This window comes from Oreochromis niloticus, linkage group LG16, assembly GCF_001858045.2.
Source record: "Oreochromis niloticus isolate F11D_XX linkage group LG16, O_niloticus_UMD_NMBU, whole genome shotgun sequence".
Taxonomy (NCBI): domain Eukaryota; kingdom Metazoa; phylum Chordata; class Actinopteri; order Cichliformes; family Cichlidae; genus Oreochromis; species Oreochromis niloticus.
In genome coordinates, this window is record NC_031987.2 from 23458592 (window position 1) to 23485907 (window position 27316).

The 27316-nt window shown below is 40.7% G+C and overlaps 1 protein-coding gene across 3 annotated transcripts in view; it reads right to left on the minus strand.

The window, feature by feature from the left end:
• fgf14 (fibroblast growth factor 14) overlaps window positions 1-27316 on the minus strand; it is a 108298-nt gene that overhangs the window by 12157 nt on the left and 68825 nt on the right. For all 3 annotated transcript variants that reach the window (XM_005475438.4, XM_005475439.3, XM_003451549.5), the window contains exons 2-3: window positions 23208-23318; window positions 21928-22031 (exon numbers count right to left, since the gene is read on the minus strand). In XM_005475438.4, the coding sequence (XP_005475495.1) occupies window positions 21928-22031; window positions 23208-23318 (215 nt within the window). The remainder of the gene's footprint in view (window positions 1-21927; window positions 22032-23207; window positions 23319-27316) is intronic.

Consider the following 27316-nt stretch of genomic DNA (forward strand, 5'->3'; position numbering starts at 1 on the left):
ACATAATGCTTAAAATTGAGTCACTTTATTGTTTACTTTTCATTTTTTAATGCCTTTGGATATGCTGAAATCAAATTTCATTCTGTATTCTATAGAGGAAGATGAAGATATTTCCTTATTCACTGAAGTAGATAGATACTTCAGCGTATCATATCAGTTCATTTATGTGCACTAACTTAATATGCTTCTGCAAGCTTAACCCAAATGACCAAAAATGCATGTGCTTCACTAAGCTGCACTAAACTACATACTGTTTACTGGAAGGGTGGTAGAAAACAGTGGCACCCTTAAAGTGTTTGGCCACCAGAAGCACTTAAGCTTTCAATAAAGTTTCCCTGAAGGCACAGAGCCTTTAACACCGAACCAGTACAGCTCCCTTGGCTCATTACACACCCACACATGTGCACACAAGCACAGAGACACAAACACGCACAAAAAAACATGCTGTAGGGAAATGATGCTTTTCTCAGTGAGAGATGAATCTGTAGCATGCGATATCCAATAAATATTTAGGATCTGGGTTTAAAAAGAATAAAAAGTGCCTTTCTTGGCTTGGAGTGCTCTGCTGGTTCAGTAAGAAACTCTCAAAAAAATCCCTAATGCCCTCAAAAAACAGTTTTGGAGAGCTTAATGCTGCTATGAATGATTATAGATTGTATAATAGACTTCATGCACAACAGAATTACACAAAAACAGCAAGATTTATGCCACTACTGTCCTCTTACTGAACCAGTGTGTCTAAGCATGTGGCTTCTTAGTAACAACATTTAAATCTAAAATAGGACAGTTTGTGATATTGAAAATCTTGGAATGACTTATTTCTTTAATATCTGTTTCATGAATTTTGATGAGTTTCAACAGTGCAACAAACACCACCCCTAAACTTATCTTACTGGGGTCAGTTTGAATGAACAAGGCGAAAAAGCAATGTGTGGAAAGTGGAAACCATTGAAAGGCTTCAGAATAAATCACTGCAGATTGTAGTGAAGAAATATATGAGACAAAATATTCTGTTCATATTCAATAAAAAAACAGCATTGCAAGAGAGCCTGCTGGTGAGCAAATACACAAAGTGCAACCACCCACGCCTAGATCAGTGGGGATTAAATGTGTGCGTATGTGTGTGTGAGTGTGTGTGTGTCTTTGTCCACTCTGCTGCTGTTGATCCGTAAATTGGGGCCAGATTGGTGTCAAGGCAGCCGCATTTTTGCTAGATTGGCTCGTCATCTTTTGTCGGGCAAGTCAGCAATCTATTCTGTGCAACAAGCTGACAAGCATATCTCAGACATGTTGACATGTATTTCTAGAGGAGTGCATGCACATTCGCACAAGTCCAAGCACACACAAAAAGAAACAAGGATACTCAAGGCTTACAATGAACCCCCCCCCCCCCCCCAAAAAAACAAGAGGTGAGTCTGCAGGTACAGAGCTTCCTCTCCTCAGTGTTTCTGTCTCTGCTCTGTTTGAGTTGTTTACACCCTCAGGAAAAGTGTCCCAGATTTTCTAAGAGGAAATGCAGGTCCCCTCCATGTAGATTCACTTGTAAGTGACTCTCACTGTTTTGCACTTTAACAGCTCGAGATTGGGAAAATGCTGTAGTGATGTCAGATGAGGTGAATAAAACTCAATGGTGGATCAGAATTAAAGAAATACTTTCTGAAGCTTAAATACTCCAAACAATAAAAGCCTTCTGCATAATTGTTTCCACCACCCTGGAAGAAAGCGAAGGAGAATTTGTACACGCTTCAGGAATAAATTGATTGTAGCTTTGATGCTATTGTCAGGGAGAAAGCCTAGAGTCCCTCTTCCCCAGCCAAGAACATGTCGCCATCTTCTCATCTTCCAAGAGAAGACTCAGCAGACCCAGCAGAACCTGGAACAACATCACGCCCGGTAAAGACTTGCCGACACCTTGGACTAAATCAATAAGCGATTGTCCAGCATCCAACCGAGATTGTCTCTGGTCGAAATTCTACACCTGGAATTCCACTCCCTGAGGGAATCCTTGGAAAATGCTATGCTACAGGACACGGTCAAGTCTCTAACTGCATTTAAAAAAAAAAAAGATGATCAATTTCCAGGCCCATAGCTCGTGAGATAACCTGATGTTGTCAGGCATCCCAGAATCTGCTGAAGAGGAAGCAGAAGTTACCACTAAAACCTTCATCGAGACCCACCTGAAGCTTCCATAGGACACAGGGAAGAACATCACCTTCCACCGGGTCCATCACCTCAGAGCCAGGAGACTTGACGCCTAAATATTGTGGCCAAATTGGAACATTTCAAGGAGCAGGTGAAAGGAAAGGAACAAGCTTTAGCATAAACAACCAGTTCCCCAAAGAGATCCTGGAGCGACTCAAGGTCCTGTTCCCCATCCAACGCAGCTTCATTTAGAAGGGCCCCTGTGCTGTCATTGCCGTGAACTGGCTCTACATGGACGGACAACTCTACCCCTACAAGAGACTCATAGACCTGCCACAGATACAGATCAACTTAAAACACCCGAGTTTCCTAATGTGTTCTCAGCCTGCTATGATTCTAGGCAAAGGAGAGTAGCAGTTTTAACACATAAAAATATTAATTCAACAGTACTCAACCAAGTTATAGACCCAGACATTGCAACTCATTGCGATCTCTTCACAGCAACCGTAGGGAATATACTTTCTTCTCACATGTCCATCACTCCTACTCTCGTCTGGATTATTTCCTAGTCAGCAGCTCACTGTTGAGTGACATTTCAGACACTGAGATAAACCCTATAGCTGTCAGCGATCACGCTCCTGTGTCTTTAACTCTAGTAAATAAGAAGGTCATTCCGCCAAGGAAAAAGCTTAGATTTAATACATCATTGCTTAAAGATGAAGACTTTATTAAATATTTTAAAAAAGAACAGGCTTTCTATTTAGACTATAATGACCTGTCTGGAACACCAGCAATTGTTCTTTGGCAGGCAGGGAAAGCTGTGATGAGAGGTAAAATTATTTCATTTTCATCACATAAGAAGAAAAGCGAAAACAAACACATTCAGGAATTAGAAGAAACCATTAAATCATTAGAAGAAGCCTGTGTGTCCTAGCTGGAACAGGAAATGCTGAGCAAAATACGCAAAAATAGAATTCAATGAAATTATTGACCAAAAAACTAAATTCTTACCACAAAGACTTCGCTTGCAAAATTTTGAACATGGTAACAGATCAGGTCCATTTCTAGCTAGTCAGTTTAAAAATAAGCAACACAGTGTATGACCCTGAAAGTATAAACAACACTTTCATTTACAAAACTTTATATTCACCAGAGATAAACCCATCTAAAAACAAAATTGATCATTTTTTTGACAACATAACCCTTTGGAAATGATCAGACAGTCAAGCAATGGCACTGGGTTCACCCCTGACATCAGGTGAACTGCAGGAAGCCCTGAAAAGCATGCCCAATGAAAAGGCTCCAGGTAGTGGTGGATTTCCAGCAGAATTCTATAAAGAATTCTGGAAAATTCTGGCACCAGTATTCCACAGAATGTTGCAGAAAATCAGGGAAAATTGCAGACCACCGCCAAATATGAATTCTACCAAGATTAGTCTCCTGCTAAAACCAGAAAAAGACCCTGTATATCCCTCATTAACGTTGACCTTAAAATAATCTGCAAAGCCGTCTCAAAAAGCCTCTCATAACACGTCTTGATCAAACTGGTTTAATAAATCATCAACAAATCATCAACAAATACACATAGATTGCTTAATTTGACTACTCATGCAGTAAAAACAATGAAACCACAATATTGTCTCTAGATGCAGTAAACTGATTTCATAGAGGTAACTGGGAAGTTTTATCTGCAACTTTTACACAAATTTGGTTTTGGGAACGCTTTCATAAACTGGTTAAACATATTATAGAGTTCCCCAACAGCGTTGTCTCCAGAGGGGCACCAGGCCAGACTGTTTGCAATTTTAATCAAACCACTAGCAGCAGAACATATGCGGCTGATGTGTTACTATTTCTCCAGCATTCACAAACCACTCTCTCTGAATTGATAAACTCTTTCTCAAGAGTTTCAGATTATTCGATAAATTGGTCTATAAATCTACAGTTCTCCAATCTATTGCTTGCGCCATAATTCTTCTTATACTCCACTGCAATCTGGAACCACATGGCACTTTTAAAGAAAGTGGAAGACGATCTGAGTAGATGTAAGTCTCTACCCCTATAACTCATGGGAAGGGTCACTGTCACCTGACTGGTTTAGATCTGAGGACTCCCCCATCTCTAACTTCCTTTGGAACCCCCACATATTAGCTTAACCCTTTCATGCATATTGGTCACTACAGTGGACAGCTATTCCAAGGCTGTTTTCTTGTATTGGTGTCAGTGTTGATGATATACTTGCACATAAACCACTACATTGGACACTGATGTGTCACTCCATACACATCAGTTGTAAACCTAAGTGTAACATGTAAAAAAAAACTCTTTGAAAAGTACATGTTTAAAAAAAATGAAGTTCAAAAATCTTTTTTTCATGCCTACAGATGAATAAAAATACTTAAGAAAAAAATCCAGATTGAGGTTGTCATAATTCATGCATGAAAGGGTTAAAAAGACTACAGCGGACCGAGGATAGAGGAACACTATATCTGCCTAACTTTCACCACTACTTCTTAGCCAACAGGCTTCAATACATCTCAAGATGGTTAAAACATAGCCTCTTAGATGATCCCCAGCTAGACATAGAACAGGCACAATGCAGTAATACAAAGATTTCTGACCTACTATTCATTAGCTTCAACATCAAACTTTCTAAGCATCAAGTAATCTATGAAAGCATTAACATTAGCTCATCTCTGGCAGCATGGTGGGAGTTTCTAAAAATGACTGAGTCTTGACCGAGGCTGGATGAGCCTGGGCCTCCCTGCCGTTGCTGGATTTCAGGGAACAGGGGGTGCCTATTGGAGGGGAGAGAGAACCACCGTGCATGGTAGCACGGTGATTAGCACTGTTGCCGCACAGCAAGAAGGTCCTGAGTTCAATTCGGGCCGGGGTCTTTCTGTGTGGAGTTTGTTCTCCCCGTGTTTGTGTGGGTTCCCTCCGCGTACTCCGGCTTCCTCCCACCATCCAAAGACATGCAGTTAGTGGGGATAGGTTAATTGATTAATAGGTGAATGTGGGAGTGAATGTGAGCGTGAATGTGGTTGTCTGTCTCTGTGTGTTAGCCCTGCGACAGACTGGCGACCTGTCCATGGTGTACCCCTCCTCTCGCCCTATGACAGCTGGGATATGCTCCAGCGCCCCCCGCGACCCTCAAAAGCATAAGCGGAAGTGAATGGATGGATGAAGGGGGTGCCTATTGGAGGGGAGAGAGGGGTATCTGTTCATTCAGCCTGTTCAACTATATTACATTCTGATAAAATATGACTATGAAGTGGACCATTATAGCAAATGCTGTAATGCTCCACTTGTGTCTGTTTAGCATTTTTTTGCCTAGAAACAACACTTCTGATTGCTACATTTCCAGACAGGACAGGGGAAAAATAAATGAATAAATAAATAAATAAAAATCTCCTTCATCTCACTAGTTCTGAACGTAAGATGAGTAGCAATCCTTACTCACTACTTACTCTATTAGTAATGGGGTTCTATATTTAGAGTTAGCTGTGTCACCAATGACAGTAAATGTAAAGGAATTTTATTGCATTTCATATATAATTATGAGGTAATATTATATACCAATACACATTTACTGCTGGTTAGAATAAGAGGTATAATTATTTCTTCTTTCTTGTAAAATAAATGAAGTTACTCATTAATTAAAATTACTTTGGGTATAATTATATATTATATATATTATATAATTATTATATATATTATATAATTCTTCTTTGCTGTAAAACTTTGAATTGTTACCCCCTTTGATTCCAATTTATCTACTGGTAAGTATTTGTAGATAAATATAACTGTAAACACAAATAAGATATACTGAAATTCCAGTTAATTCTTGGGGAATTACTTTAGCCATCCGCTGTATTGCAAAATACAACTGAAATCTTCCTGTCTTATGTGTACTTCTTTTTGGCATCCATGTGGGCCTACACAAATACCCGACCTTACGCAAGGCCAAAGTAACAGTAGTATTATAATGTGACAAATCCAGCAACATGACTGGGTTATAAATGGCCCCTGCTTTAGAAAATAACACCACATCTTAGCACAGGATCATCTGATGAGCTGCAGATATCCTGCTTTTCTGAATTATAGAATCATTTTTCATTGTTGTCTTCAGGGTTATAGCGAAACTTTGCTCTTGTAGGAAACTACAGGCAAAAGCTGAAGTGTGCTTGGAGCAGCAATTTGCCATTATAGCACGTAATCTGACTGAAGGATGAAGCGATCTATTTTCATACAAGCACAGATGACAAAATGTAGAATTTTTTTTCGTGTCAGGCACACCTTCATTCTTTGCCCTTTCATCTTTTGTGACACCTTGTACTGGGTGGGTGGAAGAGCGTGGCAGAGGTTGTGTTTACGCAGATAAAATGCAGTACAGTGCAGTTTTGGTAGCAGCTTTGGCATGGCATTATGCAGGAGCACCTCCTCCTCTTATCATGAATGCAGGCATGCTCTTTTTCTAGCTTTAATTGATGCCGGATATGGACCGTGAATGGTTCAGAATGCCAAAAGCTTGACAAAGGTCTTAGAATATGGCATGGCTTTTAATGAGCTGTTGCCAGAGCACGCTTTTTGCTTCTCTTTTATGTATGAATTATAAATATAAGGCCACCAAGGCACAGCACTCAAAAAAATCACATTGAATGGCAGCTCTGGTAAATGACAAGCAATTGTAACTCATTCTGTTTAACACAGCTAAGGTAACAGGTGCTGTACATTTGTTCAGAGAGTTAACAGTTTATATAATAAATTCATTGATTAATTGGTAAATTGTGAGCTTTTTGCTTTAGTTGACTGAATCACTGGAGCCCCAACATGGCAGCAAGACTTACATATGAAATCTGTAATGTAAACTTTGTGTGCAAACAACTATAGTGTACTCTAGACTGACTGTAACTCACACAATTTAAATTATTATTAGTAAGACAGATGCTCAAGTGCAAGTACACATGAATACACATAATCTCCACTACATTTCACACTCAGCATCATGACTCTATGTCACTCCTGGCGACCTAAGGGTTAGAAAAAACAGTTTTAAGTAACTGTTATGAATTTTCATATGCAAATGAAACAGAACAGTATGGACTGAAACATGGTTTGAAATATATTAAAATATATTGGTCTGATCCTGTATTCAAAAGAAGAAAATTGCTCCACTGGAGAATCACAGTAATATTCACATTTTCTCTTGTATTGGCAGCTTCTACACTTCAAGTCTACACATCAGTTGACCCAGACAAATTACCGCTGCCGGTGTTCTGAGAGGCATGTCAGAAGTCATCATGGATGGTAACGTTATAAAAGCGGCACATATTGTTCACTGCAGTATATAATCTGGATAATAGAACATTGCATGAACAGACATATTGTAAGTATAATGAACAGTTACCCTGCACTTATATCCCACTTTTACTAATGGATATACAGATGACTGACAATTTAAAGGAACAACCCGTTCCCGAACCCTGGAACGGGATGTTGTGGGCTTTTTTGCTGATGCAGTTTGGGACCTCTTGCCCCTAAGACTGAAGTGGAGCTCCGGATCAGAACATTTTTGATCTGAAGGATCACCTTTATCCTATGACAAAACATTTCTTCTGGTGGAAGTTGTATTTTCCAAGATGACAGAGGGCATCCACAGGGCACAAGGAGTCAATGAACGGTTTGGTGAGTATGTAAATGAGATTAATAGTTGTTCGACTGCAACTTCTTGAACAACTTTGGGAGATTTTGGACGAACATGTTAAACAGCTTTCTTCTCTACTGTCATCTAAAACCAAATGAGAGAATCTCTTTTGGAAAACCAGCATTTTTTCTGACCAATAAAAGTCCAGAGACTTGGAACTGTTCTCTGACACGTGGCATGCCTTACAAAGACACTTTATCCTGATTTTCCGACTTTCCCTTTAAATTGTCACTGGTCCTTCACATAAAGCCAGATGTTGGAACTGCACAGAAGTAATCCTGGAACAGCTTGAACTTCTTTCTTTTGCCACTGCTAGCTCAGAACACCAGGCACTGAAAAAACACCCAGCTGGAAATGGCTGACAGCAATTGGAAGTGGGACATTTTTCCAGCTATTAGATTTGCTAGGATATGGAATGTTAGTATGGTAGTATATGACTCTTAATGACTTAGCTTAATGGCTTAGCTGATAGACCCAGTGCTAATAACTACTACTTTGTCCTCATGTTTTTCTAATAATAGCACTGTGGATATTACCCAGACAGTAATAGTATTAACTTGTACTCTGCTGGTTGTTATTTGTGGTTCAGGACTTAAATCGGAAGACTTTGGTGTTTGGTCAGTGTGGTATTTATCCCACCCCTCCATCTTCACTGTGATTAGAGTGTTGGTGGAACAAAGTACACGGTACTATTACTGCAAACCATTAAACATATGTGCTGGCCTCAGGAAAAAAACAAAGGACACAACTTTAATGGATAAAATTAGAAGGACTTATTTTTCCTTCTTGAAATTGGACTGCAGAATCACCATTTCACAATGTCCATCTCTGCTGAAACCTTGCTGACAAGCAGCTAAAGCACTCAGCCTGAACGTCTGTGCATGAGGGGAAAACAGCAGAGGATTCCCCAACAGTCTGTCTCCCTCTGAAAATAAAATGTGGCATGGCTACAGCTGGAAGGCTGAGTGAGGCAGCCAGTCAGCCAGAAAGGAACCATGAAACCAAGTAGCCTGCCAGTGGTTCAATCATAAGCCATATCCTGTCGATCAAGCAGTTAACGAGTTTGCTTTGAAAAGCAAACAAGCCAAATGCTAATTTAAACAAGCTGGAAATGCACAGAAATGGTGACACTATAACTAATGCTGCAGATAAATTGGTGGTTGGGTACATTAGGCGTGGATGGGACTGCCATATTTCAGCTCGTAGTTATCACCTGCAGTTCCAGCTGCCAAGGGCTGAAGCAGGATTCAAGTGCATGTTAATCTGCTTCAATATCACAAATGAACAAACACAGTGTAGGGGTAGGGATACTAATACCTTAGCAATATCATCTCATGACCCGTTTTATGATCCCATAATCTGTTTTTATTCATTTTTATAAACTGGCTCTGGTAAAACCCCTATTAAATATTCAGATTTGATGAAGATCTACCACTTCAAACCAGTACCCTAACAAGTCTATACCTGATGACGTATAAACAGTCTATAAACAGTCATATGTTTATCGCAATCCACATCATAAAACAAAGACAACTTGGCAAGGCCTACTTTACGATTGATACTGATACTGGGCCATGTTTGGATGCAGAGAAAACATCCTGCAGAGGTGGGATTTGAAGATGTTACAGCCAAGGCCCATAGGAGCAGGTATGTTCCATGTTTAACCTCCCTCCATGTTTGAGTCTCCCAGTTCACCAGCTCTCATTTTCTCGACCCCGGTTCCCCAGTGGTGCGCTTTAGAACAACTCCAAAACTAAATTCACAGAAGACCAAATTTATCAAAACTCCTCTTTAGTACAGTGGCACAAACAACTCATAACAGGCAGTGTCATGGTGGCAAGTTCTCTTGTTTCTGTGGGGAAAACCTGTTCACCTGAAGGCTCACATCAGCCCTCACTGTGCAACTCTGGAAAAAAGGCCAAATCTAAGTGCTTGATGCCGCTTTTCACTCGCCTGCCTATACAGTTAAGCTCTTTCCTGGTGTTCACTCTGGGAAAAATACAATATTTCCACCCAGAAGGGCCAGAACTGTAAAACGACTTATACATAATGGACAAGTGGCATTTAATACAAGAGCAAAATGTACGTCATGAGATTTTAAGTTCAAGATCTTCAGCGGTTTCTTGTGTTCTTATCTGTTCTATCAATACGCTATACAACAGCAAGCTTCCTTTCCCCGTGTGAATATTTCTTTTTAGTGGAATACTGTGTGTGGGTGTATCACACAGATACTTCCTCTGACCTGCTGGCCTCTGCAGTGAAGCTGTGGTATTGTAACCACAAGATGGTGCAGCAAACAGTTATAAGCAACAGGTCAGAACTACAGCATTCGTACAAGTGTAATCTCACACACTCAAAAAAACAAATATGAACATTTTGCAAGAGGTTTGAGGAATGCAGCTCTTTCCCTGGCAAAGTATTTACCACATAGCATGTGCACACATAAATATACTTGCCCTGGAACTTGCAGTTTGTTGTGCTCCTATAGTAGCTGTTGTGTCAACTGGCTCACAGTGTGAACAGCCACATACACACTGGAGACCAGGTTTGGCTTTGATTTAAGAGAATTAATTCACATGATTTACAACCTTTCTGTAGGAGCCCTCACTATATTGATTTTTATAACTCCAGGGGTGAAGCTTGATAAAATGTTACTTTCATTTCATGGGTGGAAACAGAAAAGGAAGAAGGATGCTTGTGGAGGTAAAGAGAGGATTGCAGCTATTACACCTGCAGGCAGGCTGAACACTGAGGGCTTTTCTGTCACAGCAAAAGAACCTTCATCCTTCACACGTACACCCCCACACTTTGCTCGAGCTCCTGAGAACATTTTGAGCAAGACTTAAAACTGCAACAACGTGGGCATGACACAAAAGTCTTTCTGAAGCTTGAACCCCTATAAAACATCCATAACCATCAAAACCTCCATGGATCATTCCTTCATCTTAAATACCATTAAGGATAAACCAAAATAAGTAGCTATAGTAAACTACGCAGCTACCACATGAAATCCAACATGACTGCCTGATGTTGAGTAGGCCCGTAAATAGGTCATGATGCAAAACCTGATCTTACACCTCAAAGCATGGGCTATGCAAAACCCAAAGGAATCACATAGTATCCAGCACAGAGGAGATAGTTGCAAGGCTTCCCGCCTAGAGATGCACTGATTGCAATTTTTTAAAGTGCTGAACCAGGTGACCCTGAATCCTCCCTTAGTTATGCTGCGATAGACCTAGGCTGATGCACATGATGTGCTCAGTATTTCTTCTTCACTCACCTCTTTTTACTCTCTCTGTGTTTATGCACCACTCTGAATTTAATCATTACTTTAAACTCGGGCTCTCTTCCACAGTGTGTCTTTGGTCCTGTCTTCTTCCCCTCACCCATAACCCATTGTGGCAGATGGCTGTCCCTCCCTGAGCCTGGTTCTGCCGGAGGTTTCTTTCCTACTAAAACAGAGTTTTTCCTTCCCACTGTCCCGAAATGGTTGCTCATAGGGGGCCATCTGATTATTGGAATTTTCTCTCTGTTAGTGTAGGGGCTTTACTGTACAATATGAAGAGCCTTGAGGTGACTGTTGTTCTGATTTGGTGTTATATAAATAAAACTGAATTGAAGAACATTCTCGTGGCTGATTATAATTTTACTCACATGAAATATAAGTAAAGTAAAAATTAAAAATATTATTACATTAATTACATTTTATAAATATTACATTGAAAGAACAGTGGCATGGTGGTTACCACGTTTGCATGACGGCACGGGATGGAGTGTGGAGTTTATATGTTCTCTCCATGTTTGCGCGGGTCCTCTCCTGACTGCGGCTTCCTCCCACAGTCCAAAGATGTTCATTTCATGATTTCAAAGATTTCATGAGGCTAGGTTAATTGGTGGCTCTAAACTACACATAGGTGTGAATGCTTGTCTGTCTTTTTTTGTTTGCTGATAATGAGGCTTCTGACTTGTGGCTGGCTGTTAGTGCTGGACAGCTTTAGCCAGTTTACCTTTGCTAGCCTTTTTAAAAATTTTCATGCTTAGCTGGGCGAGGGGGATGATTAGATTATTTGATTTGTTGTTACAAATGTTTTCACATTGTCGTGCTCGTCCCCTGCAGTTTACTGGCAAACTTTGTGTCTTCACTCACAGCGAAGAGCTTCGACGCTAACGACATGCTAACGTGTGGGGGTGAGTTTGGGGGTGAGTTTGCACGACTCTTTGCCTGCGCCACTGTGAGCATTTTGTGCCTACATGAAATGGACAGGCTCATTATCAGGCACGATCAGAGGCTCGTCTGAGCCAAGCACAGCGGAAATAAGGCTAAAGGTTGGTCATCTCTCCACCTAATGGTAAGTCAGAGTGAGATCCAGAGTCCAAGTCAACATCTTGAACGCTGTTCCTCAAAACATTTCCTGAACAGGTTTTTACTGTATGATAGAGTCCTTTATTCTGATGAATTGAGGCACTGCTATCAGGGACTGCTGTTACTGTTGGTGGTGTATGTGAAAATATGTCACGCAGCAAATACGAAGCTAAAGCCCATTTAGGTAGCCATTAGGTAGCCCTCTTCCATTTCTCCACACTCAGGTTTTGATGCTTACATCCCCATTGTAGAAGCTTTAGATGGTTCACCATGGGTATGGCCACTCTAAGTCGAGTCACTGTTATGACGTCTTTCTATCATTAAGTTTTTTTGCTGTAGTAATTCAATTCCATTGTGCTAAATATAAGATACAAAATTAGAATTTAGAACATAAGAGAAAAAACAAAAAAACAAAAACTACTTGATATGTGCAGCCCCTCACAGACAATTTTCTTTTCTGGAAGAAGTGCCTGTAGCAATGAAGTCACTTTTATTAACCTGCAAGTGGTATTTTTATCATGTGACATTTAATATTTATCTTTTTACCTGACGCAGAGCTACCTGCTGTGGTGACCCCTTGTGAATAAGAGAGCAGCCAAAAGTAGCTTTGCCTGATCTTATTATTTGGTAATATTCAAATATGTGGTGTAGATATTACAGAGGAGGCAAATTATGGTCCTACTTTAAATATTTTTTTAAAAGGTTTGCTTTACTTTCTTTGCTTTTACTGTCTCCCAAAAGGCTGAACAAGGCGAGCTGCTAATGAAATGCACGTGATAACAGAACTAAAGTTGCAAAATAGTTAGCCGAAAGAAGTGCTGAGTTCATGGTCTGGGGTAAATTTGCAAATGATATGCATTATGTTTCTGTTGGGATACTGAGTTCCCGAGTACTACTTGTAGCTTTACAAGCCCTCATCTGTCCACTGCTCATTTGCACATAACAAGGCTCTAGAGGCAATAAGCACCATTGTGCCATTTGTATTTGCATGGTACTTGACATTTACACACTGGGAAAGCAATTAGGCCAGAACTAGGGTCATTAATACAGTGAAAAGACTAGATGTGTTTGCTCTCAAAGCTACCTCGATATGCATTCACAGAGAAATGAATATGATTCCATCTGCATTTCTATACTAACATTTCCTCTGTGGGTCTCAGAGAGGAATAAAGATGAAATTCACAGTTGAATTCACAGTTCAATGCGCCTACTCTTCTTCTGTTCTCCTTGTTTTTTGCTGCTCAGAGATGTAAACATATCTTACACTCACACACACAAAACCTCGTGTACAAAATTTGAATTATCCATTGAGGCCTGAATCTAAGCAGCCTCAACTTTAAACGTGCAATTTTAAGTCATTTAAAAGATAATAACAGGATAATCCAGACAAGAGGACTGGAAGCAAGATATTAGAGCAGGCTGAATAAATGTTGGTCAAAAAAGCAGTTACTGCCAGTGCCTACCTATGACATGTTCCCAAATTCCCAAAGTACTGGAACATTTCTGCTTGGAAAACAGTATTTCTAGTAAGTAATAATTATGAAAGTTTATTCAAATAAAAAGGAAATATGCAATATTGGGCAACAGTTGGGGATCAGTGTAATCAACAGTGAACTGTTTGTATGTGATACTTTCCAAGAGTTGTAGTTTATCAAATGATTTAGTGGGGGCCAAAGGCAGTAACTAAAACCACACGGAGGCTTTTATTACAGAAGTAATTTAAAGTTGACCAAGTTTTAGTGCAGGGGTGGGCAATTTATTTTGCCAAGGGGCCACATGAGAAACTGGGACTGTTGTGGAGGGCTGCACCAGTAAGCCAAACTCAATTCTGCTCTGTAATATTTCTACTAACAATTAATTGACTTAATAACAAGCTTAGCTGACAGCTGTTGGGTTTGAATTTTATGTTGCAGAGTTAAATAAATAATCTTTTGATGCTCAGTAACCTAACCAAATAATTCCATCTGTTTTTAGGCTTTTATTTCCTTATACAACAAAATAATATTTACAAGTTGCTAATCTGCTGTGTTTATGCCAAAACGATGATGGTTTTATTAAATAAAGGTGAAGGTTTTTAGCTGAATGAACAACTGATAAATGGGGGCAATACGCACAGGTTGTCTGCACTTGTGGGCACGCTACACTGGTTATATTGACCACAGCAGGGCTTTCCCTGCTGCACACCTTGGAGTTCCCTCATCAACACCCGCCCCCTTCCCCCCTCCTTTTTTTCTTGCTTCAAACCCTCATTCTCTGAACCAGTGCACTGCTTCTACTTTTTCCAGCCTGCTGCCTTTCCATTATCTTTCAGATGCACACAATAGCTCTCCCTCCAGCATCCTTATCAAACCAACTAACTGCTTGTGTGTTTTTGGTCAGTTAATTTTAACAAAGATGTAAGGATTATCCTGGATGGATAAGGGAGGCAGTGCATGCCTGACAGATCGATAGCTGGATAATGGCCACCGCGGTCGAAAGTCTGCCTACTGTGGAGGAAAAATATAGATGAAGATACTTGTATTAGGAAACATGTTTTTAAGGAAAAGAAGAAAGTATTTGAGATTCATGAGGTATGCATCTGGAAACTAACAAAAAGAAGTACATACAGAGGTATATATATATATGTTTTTTATATTTGTGCAGTTATGATCTTGAATTGTTGGAAAACTGTTGATAATGTTTGTTTGTCAATGTGTATTAACTTTAATAAAAATGTAATTCAACCACACTGAATATTTCATCAAAGCAGTGAAACGTATTACATTAAATACATGTAATACTTTTTGGCAACATCGTGGTTTCCACTGCTGTCTTGTAGCAAGAAGGTCTTCGGTTTGAATCCAGTGGTGGGCTGGGCCCTTTCTGTGTAAGGTTTGCATGTTCTCCGTGTGCCCGGTTTTCTCCAGGTTCTCCAGCTTCCTCCCACAGTCCAAAGTTGAGTGTTATGTTAGTTGATGAAACTGGCCATAGGCGTTTATGTGACTGCAAATGATTGCCTGTCTCTCTATGCTGGCCCTCCCACAGACTGGTGACCTGTCTTGGGTGTGCCCTGCTCTAAGGCAGCTGGGACAGGCCTCGGGATGACTGGATAGATGGAGTTCACCTTTACTGTTGCTTTTTCAGAAGGAAATTTTGTTGGATTTACAACATTTACAACATTAAACTGAGTGTTTGTCTAATTACGTGGCTAGCTGCATCTCAGTCAGTTGTTAGCATTTCCATAAATGCATGACTGTCCCAATATATACAGGTTAAATAACTTTGTACCTTTGTGAACAGACACTGGCATTTTTATAGAAGAAAAACAATTCAACATGGTAACTGGTCAAGTTGTCTGCAAGCATGGGGCAGGAAGTTGGGAATGATGCATATATAGTTTAACCAATAGCTATACAGTTGGAGTTAGAGAAGGCTTTGGTCTTTTAGCGAGCACTTCAAAAATCTGAGAAGGAAGAAATGTTCTGCTGGCATAATTCATGTCAGTTAAAGTGATTACCAAAAAGTAAAAATAAGGCTGGAGCGAAGTAAAAGTGCATCAACAAATATGCTGGTTTGAGATAATCAGCAGAGTGACTGTGGACAAAAGTTAGGTTGTAAAGTATGATTGAATGCTAATCTAAATAGCTGCTAGCCAAGAAGCTAACAAATGAGCCCCTTAAAATGCAGAAGCTGAAGCAAATCAGCTAATGCAAGCACAATTTCTGACTCTGTGCGCCTGTAATCCAGTGTGCTATTGAAGGAAAGCTTGCAGGGATCTCATTGCATTTTATTCACTCATAAATATGTGTGAGGTAAACCAGTGATGTAGAAAACAGCTGCTCTTAATTGCCTTAAATGAACAGTGGTTAAGGTAGAGATGTGAAACTAACAGACCTTAAGCTGTTGTTATAAAAAGAGATGAAGGACAAATTAGTGTTGTTTATTTGCGACTTATTGTTCAGAGATTAAATCCAAAGATACTGTGTCAAGTGTCCTTATTTGGACTCTGTAACCCCCTGCTAAGATTAAAAACTCTCCTTTGCACTGCCACGGTGCAACCTGCGCTCCATAGAGCACAATGAACTAACACGATCCTGCAAAGAAGGAAAATGTCTGACAAAAATGAATCAAATCTGTGCAATATCATAACGAGCCAAGAACATAAGTCATTAATATCAGCAATGTTAAATGGCTGAAGGACCAGTCGACCTATTCTTATCTTGCCTTGGCCTCTACCAGCAGTTCACCAGTTCAGCTTTGACACCCACCTCCAACCTTGTTGTTCATTAATGCATGAAGCAGCTCTCCCTCCAGCCCCTACAACCACTTTCCTTCCTGACACTGCCACTGCATTAAAGGTGGGTGAGTGAAACTCTTTAGAAATAATGAGCCCAACACCCCCCTCCCCCACAAAACCAGCCCCACCACCTCAGCTCAGAGACTTACTCTCTTCCAGAGGCAAGATCATGTGAGTCATCATCACAGTATATGTAGATATTTGGGAATATGAAAATAATAACATCGCCAACATATTAAGTTTTTTGGGGGGGTGTTTTTATATGTAATCCAATTTGTTAAATTATAGATTAGGAACTTTAGATAAGCATGGTTTACAACAAATAACATCAGAGATCATTTTCAGTCTTGGCAGGTTTGCAGACACCACCAACAAAACTGTTAACTCAAAGCCATCTGCTGGCTTACGGGGTTGCATATACACTAAACAAACACACGTGCACACTTGCAGACACATGTGAACTCATACACATTGGGTGTTATAATGTTGTTTGTATCTTCTTCATACTGCATATTGATTTGAACTTTTTACACCCTGGAAGGTTTATTCATGCATCTTGCTATAGCTGGCAAGGAAATGCAATAAGTTCAAGTAGTTTAACAGGCAGTCTGAAAGCCACCTTTGTCCATCCATACATCCATCCATTTTCTGCAACTTTGCAGGTTGCAGTGATAGCAATCTATCCCAAGAAGCCAAGCCCTCCATCTTCATGCCCATCTCTTCCAGGGAACACTGAGGAGTTCTGCAGCCAGCCAAGAGCCATCCTAGTCTGATGCTCAATCCACCTTAACTGGCTCCTTTTGCTGTGGAGGAGTAAGAGTTCTCCTGAATGACCAAACTCCTCACCCTGTCATTAAGGGAAAGCTCATTTACAGCACTTGTATCTGCAGTCTCACTCTGTCACTACCCAGAGCTCATGGTCATAGATCAGAGCATGAACACAGACTGACTGGTAAATCACCAGCTTTGCTTCCATGCTCAGCTCTCTTTTCACCACAAGAAACCGATACAGCGTCCGCGTCACTGCAGATGACTGCCCCTCCCTGAGGTTGTGTCTGCTGAGCATTTCTTCCTGTTAAAAGGGAGTTTTTCCTTGCAACTGTCACAAAGTGCTTGCTAATAGTGGTCTGATTGCTGGGGTTTTCTCTCTCTATATTGTTGTAGAGTCTTTACATTACAATATAAAGAGCCTTGAGGCAGACTGTTGTTGGGATTTGGCTATTTCAACAATTATTCCAGGATAAGCTTGTCAATATATAGATATAAACATAGACATAGATATAAAATATGAAATTCTGCACTCATGACATGCCATGTCTTCAGTGTTAGCAAAATGGCAGAAAATTTGAGAGTATCAGTATAAACAAAAACACAAGGTTTGATTATCTCATTAGCAAAGTTGTCAGGAAAATATAAAATACATAAATCCAGTGGTCTGCTGCCTTCAGTGTTCTTGAAGGACCAACTTCAGTTAATCCCATGCAAGCTGCTGTTCTCTTATTCTGCCTACACACAACCACCATTCACCTTCATTTTCATATTGATGTAAAGTGAAGGAGCCCTCACATCAAGCTCATTGGAGCTTTCATACATTCTGAATTGGGCACTACAGGAAATAGATGCCCTCAGTCTTCTGTGTTCATGCAGCTGATGACACAGCTTTTAACAAGTGAAGCTAAAGCTGCTGCACTGCTCCACTTTGGCCCTCTCAAGGATTCCATTTCTAAAAGGAACACTCAAGTAATGTGGCAAGTCATTTTGACAATCATGAAAGGTAGCACTAACAAGTGCAGGCTGCTGATAAAGGAAGGCTGCAGTGAGAGACTCTAGTGAAGTGAGGGGATGGGGAACTAGTTCTAAAGAAAACCAGCCAACCATGAAATGCCGAACCTTTACACTTGAGAGATGGCAACAGACTGTATTAGCAAGACTGAAACATGACAACAAAATCAGCGCTAGGGAGTTGCACCACAATTTCATCATGTATAACAAAAAACTATATAATCCAACACTTCCTTGTTTGCTTTTAGGGATTTAGTATGGTAGTCCCTGCAGAATAATTAGTGATTTATGTTTTATCTCATTTGAATGTGTCTGTTTTTGCACCAGGAGCTCTATTACAGTCATCTGGAGACTTTCAGCAATCCCGTTTCTGCTATCTTCCCCCAGTACAACAAGTTGGGAGAATTGCTCTGCTGTTATTACATTTCGAAAGCATCCCTGATCCAGGGAGGAGCCTGGAGGAGAAATTAGCCAGGAGTTTATTGGCTCAGATACAAAAGGAGCAGATTGAAAAGGGGGTGAGATGATTGAACTCTTCTTTATTCCATGGTGTGTCCTTTGTGCCAGGCTGTGCAGTCACTTTGATGTTATCTCTGTCATTTGAGCTCCATACTGCGCCTTGGGTGCCTCACACAAAAGAATATGATGCACCACCAGAGGCCATGAATGGGCTTCCCATCTATTTTCTGCAAGAGGGGAACTCTCCTTTTGATCCGCCTCGAGTGTCACTCATTATCAAAGTATATCATCGCGGTAAAAGCCTCAGAAATGCATTTAATATGTAAAAGAATACTGTACAACTGCCCAAGTGAATACTGATTAATTAAACTAACCTCGCTTCAGGGAACTTACTAAAGAACACTTTTTTCCAATAACAACAGCTTGTTTTTCACTGTTTTTCAGTGTCCAGTGTTTGTCTCCAATCAGCATGTTTTTGTGCATTATCATAACCATCAAAGAAGCTTCTGAAAATGTGAGTGCACTAAAATCAAATACGCCTAATCGGTAGAAAAAGGTCGACTGTCAGATTATCGCTTGTGAAGGAACACCGTGATAATGGGAGGAACGGTTACACCTTTCTTTCAAAAGGAGAAGAGCAGCGGCAGAAAGGAGGGGGTGGTGAAGATGGAGGAGGATGAAGAACATCTTACTGAGCTGCCATTAGTGGTCTAATTCACACACTAAGAATCAAAAAGAGACCTTTGAGTGGGTGGTTGGATTGTTGAGGGCTGATCAGAACCTCCATTAGCACAGAAATAAGCTGCAAATGGAACAGAGGAGCTGCGTGAAAAAAAGAGAAGGGCCAATGGTGTTGAGGGAACACAGTGCTCCGGCCAGGCAGAGCCAGACCCACTTCACAGCACTTTTCCTCAGCTAAACATGTCAAGAGGCTGAAGGATAAAATACCAACCACACAGAGGGATGAGAAACTCAAAGTTAACTCGCATTCCTATTACAGGTTCTTATTACTGTAAGTTAGAATCCCAAGCAATGTGTCACAGCACTGACAAACTGCATCTATATTATAGTGCAGCTTTGTTTATTGAGCTGTGAAAAAAGTGTCACAGCTCCTCCATGACTGAACTAAAATTGGTTGCTATCCCCTTCAAGGTTGTCTCCTTGTGAAGCAATGCACTACTCCAAGCTATCGTGCTGAACTTGGATCACTGCTTTGATGACTGCCACTGTGTCAAAACATACACAGCTTGATTTGCAAAGTTCTAAATATGCTGATTAGTGAGTGAGGAGTCAGTGAAGACTGTGTTGGTCTTACCAAAAAAACTGCCGTGAGCAGAGACACGATGGCACGCTAGCATGTATCAAAGTCTGGTCATTAGTGGCAAATGTCCTCTTTCACACTTTTCACTACATTACAACAGAACTCTATGCTGAAAATCTCACCCTCGGGGATAAATTTATGAGTCGCAGTTTCAGTGTTATACTCTTGACTTGATTTGAGTCACTGTCAGAGGACAGGGTGGATGAGCAAGACTGGATGCACCGCTTTAAGGTTCGGAAACTGAACGGCTCCAACTCAGAAACCTGATGTCGCAGCAAAAGACCAGCGATTATTCCTGGGAGGAAAGTTGTGTTAGCTGCATATAGAAGTTAGTGTTTGAGGTCTATGGTGAAATGGCAGCTTCACACATGCAAGTTATGAGAAGAGGACTTTCAAAGGACTATACAGAACAGCAAGAGCACTGGAAGAAGTTAAGCACTTCAAAAGAGTTGGTCAGATTGAAATTGGTACAGGTTTTGAATTTTATGGATGGATTTCTGGAATTTTTTGAGCACATCTCATGTATTCTTATATTTACACAACTGCCGTGCTCAAAGTTTACTTTACTTTTACGCCGGTTTAATGCAATATCATTCTGTGAACTGGAGCAAAAGAATTGAAAATGTATAAATGTGCAAACTGTGTAAGTATATGGTGAAAAAACATCTCAATAAGAACAAGTGTCTTAATTAAAGCATGTGTTTACAGAAGAAAAGGGCTGCCTGCATTTAACAAATTGTGCAATCGTGTCTTTTTGTGTGTTCTGATAGTTAGCACGGTTTCATTTATAATCCCTGCAGTGCAATTCTATAACAGGAGCCACAGGATTCTAGGTCAATCCTCTCAAATGAATTTCATTTTTTGGCCTAAGTCAAGCAGTGATTAAGCAGAGGGGAATTCTACTATATACTTGAAAAATACTCGTGCATGGTACAGTAAGAGAAGTAGCCCCTGTAAACCTCTAAGGTAATGAATGAGGAATAAAAAAAGGCAATTCCCGGTCTATGCTCTGATTATTAGGAACATGTGCACAGCAGGAGGTGACGAGACAGTGATTCTGATGGATATCCCTGCCCAGCAGAGAGTCACTCCTCCCAATGTTCTTTCTACTGATTGATTTGAGTGACTGGGGAGGACAGAGCGGAGGAGCGAGACTAGACGCACTATCTGGACTGGGTGAGGTCTTATCACTCCCTCGGCTGCCTAACCTGCCGGAGCCCGTGTTGTTTTGAAGAGAGGCCGTCAATAAGAGTGGGTGACCGTGTAGTGAAAAACAATGGCTGCTCTTCAGATGTCCTCACTCTAATAAATAACGCTGTAGCTATGAATGTTGGATAGCATAGGTTTATGAATGCCGTGCTAAACATTTCAGTGTGCCACATGATAAAATATATCCTGTAATTTAGCATTTTAGACCAACAGAGGTAAAAAAGATGAACAGGGTTTGTTTTTTTTTTATCCTGACCATCGTGACCGTTGTCATCAGATGCCAATTCATATAGACTGAAAAGTCACAAGGCATTTAAGCTGATGAATAAAAATTGGACTGCATAAATTTCTGCTTAATGGGATCCCTGAGCTTCACGGAAATGCAATTATCCTGTTGCAAATGTGGTACTGCAAATATTGGAGGCATGGTCAAAGCCCCCTTACTGAAAATGGAGTCTGCCTTAATGTTAAAACTGATGATTTTATATGCATACAGCTGTACACAGGTACAAAACATAAACAGGTGCCACACATAGAAACATTTTCAGCATTATGCTTCATTTTGTGTTATGCAGGAACAAAACAGGTGTCTTACTGAAAGCCGTGCAGAACAGAATAGAACAGAATAGAATAGAATAGAATAGAATAGAATAGAATAGAATGCTCACTGATGTGTACAGGTGGCCCTCCCCGTTCATTGCGATGTATAACCCTGTCTTCACGGATTGAATGGCGACAACTCTGAGGCCCACAGGAATAAGGTTGAACAAAGCTGAGGAACACACACGCAAAACAAGCGAACACAAACATTCATCAAAATCTCACCAAAAAATATTGAAACAGACAAACCAAACATTAAGTAAACTTTAACTAGATTGGGGTAAAACATTTAAGTAACAATCCATCATCTAAACGCAAGATGTCTATCTTTAAGGCGTTGCAAAGTATGGATAATACAACTGCTGACTGCTGCATTTAGGTAATCTCAGAAGATGAATTGCAGCACAGCTGGTGGACGTGACTAGCCTAGCACAGCCTTGGCCACTCAGTGCTACCTGAGAAGCAGTTGTAATTGGGGCCACCGCTAGTGCGAGGCTGATTTAATAACACCCTTGTTGTTGTAGCAGACTCCTGGTAGGTAATGGGTATTGTTTGTATGGGGGAGAAACAAGAGGACTGGCCTGGCTGGGACATTAGGTGTGTATTTGGGAGACATGCAGTAAAGGGATCCAATGAACTCAGCTGACCCTGCAAGCAACTGGAAAGGGCAGGCTTGCATCCTAGAAGAAAATCTGAGAGAACTAAATGCAGAACCACTCATTTCCTTTCTTTTTTTCTTCTTTTTTTCTTTTTCTTTTTGATGGCTTGCGGTCAGTTTCAACTGCCGACACCTAATTTGATCCTGGAGTTAAAATGACACGCTATCTATAATGCTTACCGTTTCAATAAGTCCCTTCAGCCTACCACATGTGACATGTGCCACATCTCTTCCTGCTGACAGGAGTAAGTGACACAATGCAGAGTGTCAGGCTAGCATTAGCACCAAGCACTGGAATCAAATTAACCACCTAGCCTGAAGTGTTAGAGGAGCAGTGCCAGAACAAGCTAATAATACCTTTTTCTCTCTGTTGAGCCTACTGTTTCCTGGTCCACTTTGCCTCTCGGGAAAAGGACCAAACTGTGTGATCCCATGGCTCTATTTAAGAGCCATTTTTGCTCCAAAGATCAAAAATACTGACCAGACATTAGCAGAGGGTGACTGCTTGGTTAATTTTTTTGTATAAGAGGAATAAATATAGAGCAGGAAACAAGCCAGACATAAAATTGTGCTCAAGAAACCTACGCAGGGTAAACTTTTCTATAACCTCTGCTAGTATTTCTTTAGATTATTCCAGACACCTGTTAAAAATCTGATCTACAAGTCCAAGAGATATTTCAAGGTACTCACAGGAATTACTGCTGTCATCCTTGGTCCCATCAAGAGAGCCATCGGGGTTCATTTGCAAGTAGTATCCCTGCCTGCAATATAACCTGGTCACTATACCCTTGAGCTGGGGATCTGAAGGAAAGGGGGGAGAAAAGAGAAAACAGAGAGAATAGTTAGAGTAAACTTCAAGAATGCAACTTTTTTGATTTAATACACAACAAAAAGAAAATTGTTTTCACAGGGACTTTATGGCAAAACACCGAGACACACACAAAGTATTGCAGCCGGTGGTTTTTCACAAGCAAATCCCCAAGCCACCTTTCTGGCACATAAGCCCCATCCTGCTCAGAGATAGTCCATCCAATTATAGGTAGCAGAATTAATCTGTGGTTGCCTGACTCCCATAATGAACCCAATAGCACCCTCTCTGGGTTCTTCGTATGTAGGATGTGAGAGTGTCTGCGCGCCGTCCCTTCTAGCTGCCCCGACAGGGGAATTAGCCGCATATCTACTGTAAATAAATCACTGCTGTGGTTTAATTGCCCAGAGCCGCTGCAGCTCAGCGAGTCGTATTGTAATTTAGTTGGCATTTTGTCAGTTTGCAATAACATGACAAAAAGTGAAAGTGAAATGTAAAAAGTAAAAAGCAGTACAACACCGAAAAGGACACATTTTAATAAACCTGCGTGCGGGTGCACACTGGGGCATCTCTGGAAAAAAATATTGCTTGCTCTCAAGCTGCGCGGCGATATTTCTTCATCTGTGTGCTTTTGTGTACCTGCGTGTCCGAGGTCATATACTATCAACATTAGAGTTATTGTGGAGACAGCCATCACACCAAATTTCATTCTAAGAAAACCCCGGGGAGGTGAACAGTCAACTTCACCTGAACCTAAACCAGGGTCCTTGCATGCTACTCGACGTGTGTGTTGGTGGGTGAGTAGAGTTATATGGAAGAGATATAGAAAGAAACAAAGAGAGGCCGCAGAGGAGAGCTCCAGAGGTCTTGCTGAGGGCAGCATCGGGCTTTTTTCCCCCGTTACCGTGCGGCTCGGGGCATTCTCCTCTGAAATGGTTCTGTCAGTTGATGGCATTAGCCAGCTCTGAGACCTTTCCCTGCTCCCTGAAAGGGAGCGAGAATGCCTCTCTGCTGGTGGATGGGAGCAGGGGCGCTATGGCATTCAGCTGCACTGCTTTGTTGCTTCACCAGAACAATGAAAAGGTGGCTAAAGCAGAATCTGACTGTCAGAGTGCCTCCGCTGTGCGCGACAGGATGGTGACAGTATCTATCTGGTTCGCAATAATGCTAAGCTCAGTCAAAATCATTGCAGGCATTTAGCCAGAGACAGATGTCACTGTGAAGAGATCATCGTCCCTGGTCTTCTTTTTCATTGAACTTACAATACATGTGACGCGTTCTAACAGCATTGTTAGAGTGAAGGTTAGTTTGAGAACTCATTTGTGCCAGTAAAATGACAAAAAAGAAGAAAAAAATTCAAAAATGTAACAAATAAAATTCATTTTTTTCTCAAAATCTTTGGTTTATAGATTTCTTCTTAATACTTGTATATGTTTAAAGGAAAATGGAAAGATTAAAATTTAAAGAATGGCTTTTTTTTAAAAGCCTATTAAAAAAAAAAACTCTCATTATTTGTCCAAAGCTAATATGAGTACTTGAATTTGGATGATCTTGGATTTTTATTGGAGATTATGTATCGGAATTCCAGGAGCAGGACCACGCCTCCGAACACGCTCCTTCCGGCTGTCATCTATATAGGTTCGCCCAGTTCTGCAAGCCGATCTTTCTCATTTATGTGCCCCACCCTCCCTCCCTCCTTGTTCTCAATTCTTTATCTTCTTCACTCCTATTTAGTGCATGGGGATCTGCCAGGCCCGGGAGCCATCGCCAGTCCCCTTCGAGGCCTTCCCCAAACCGCAGCTCAATTCATGTCAAAGCATTCACCTTTACCAACTAAAACGCTGTCAAACTTAAAATGAGGACATGGGCCCAGCTAGTTAAATACCATTCTTTTTTGTCGTAATCTTTCCGCTTGCCTTTTTGCTATTGCCCCCTTCCATGAGCACCATTGGTTTGAGGATTATTGACAGCACTCGTGTTATCGTCTTTTCTGTTTTTCCTTATAAGCATATAGCATTTTTCATCCCATTACAACTTTTCTGGGCTCAGAAAACCCTTTTAAAAAATGACACTTTAAATTGTAAAATGAAAACTCCAATAGCCAATGTGCAATATGAATCTCACATTAAAAAAAACAGCAAATGCTGCTTAATAAATGACTAGGATGATTGGAAAATAATTAGAAGTCATTGTGTGGATTTAGTAATGGAATTAAATCCCACATTTTGATTAATTTGTGCAAGTTTTAAATTATTCAACACCTTTTGTTCCAACCTTAGTCGTCCAAATTTGCTGTCCTCTGAGCTGGATAACTAACTTTAGTCTTGCAAAGAGAGACTCCTAACCTGCAGGTCCTGCAGCTGGGGTCGTGTCTCCAGTCGAGTTCAGCTTGAATGATTTTGGTTTTACAGCACTGTGTTAGAGTAAAGGTAATGAATATATTTGTGGCATAGCCTTGTGGATGGTCCGCACTCGTCTCACAGCAGGCTGCGCATAAAGACCAAGTTATGCGTGGGTTGATGTTTTAATGCACCTTAACTTTAAACTGTGTGAGCATTAGGAGGTGGGGTAGATGTAAGTTTCTTAATTTGTAAGAGAGACGGACAGAGAAGATGGAACGTGTACCAGTAATTGCAGCAGAGCTGAGTGCAGACTCTTTTAACTTATTTTTAAATTAGTTTACAGGTTGTGGGTCATCCCACATACCACTAAGACCAAAGTGATCTCCAGCTCAGAGGATGACTCATTTGATGAATATTAGGTTATAGCTTGCAGTCGACTTTATTGCATTTTGTGCACAAATACATCAAAATCTGGGGTGAATTTTATTTCTTGCCTCTACAACAGCATTTCATGTGTTCGGGATAGTCAAGGCCTTTGAATATTCTATATTAATTGCAAATAAGGTGAGACCACCTGTCTTAGACATTGAACCTCCTTTTTTATCTAAGACATCCTCCCTTAAACTGCCTCCTTCTGTCATGATGCAAATGTTTCCACATCATCGCATTTGATGTGACCTTGAGACACTTAAACGGGTGTCTCCAGGTCCACAAACACATGCTATATCAGCTGGCATTTGTTTTTTCAAACATAGAGGTACCCAGCAGTCAGATAGAAAACCGTGCAACCTTAAGACCACTGAAGACAGGTGTGTTCTCATACAGCAGTGAGAGCCGGGAAACATGCTCACACACACAGAGAGAGCACTTTCCAGGACACAACAGACTAATATGGTGTTGGGTCTCCATTTGCTCTAGAAACAGTCTCAATTCTTCACAGATCAGCAAACACCGGTGTTACACACAGATTTTCATGTTTATATTTAATGAGCACACACAGCTCCCCTGAGCAAATACTATTATGTGGACACACAAACTTGGCAAACATGTGATCAATAAATGCCTTTGATTAGCATTTACCTATTGTGGGGGACAGGTGAGATTGATTCAGAGGACAGATCAGTAGGGAGCAATCTGTCATAATTAAAACTGCATAACTGCGTATTGTATTGTGTGCGTGTGTGATGCACATGTGTATGAGGTGAACTTGGCTCCTCTATCGTGCCATAAATCATGAAATACTGGCTGTGTTCCCTGAGGCGAGCAAGCCCGTATATCTCACACACACAGATTTCCCCTTCAGCTTCAATCATAAGTACTTCAGAGCAGCAGACAGAGTGAGCTGAAAATAAGTCAAATTAAAGCTAATTCAAGCTAATTCATTTCAATTAAAGAAGACTGAAAAGGGGGGGAAGACAAAACAATTGTTAAATGGGGAAGATAAGTCTCCGTAATACTGTGTATGATAGTTGAGCTCTATTTCAATCCTGGGGAGTGTCTCTATGAATATGTCAGTCATGTTTTTAAATACCTAGCGCATTATTTATGACTGACAAATACACTAGCATGCGTTCCTGTGATATAATGGGTTTTGTAATCCTAGTCAAGCTGGCAACCCATGAATGCAACACAAGTTAAAGGTTGAACAT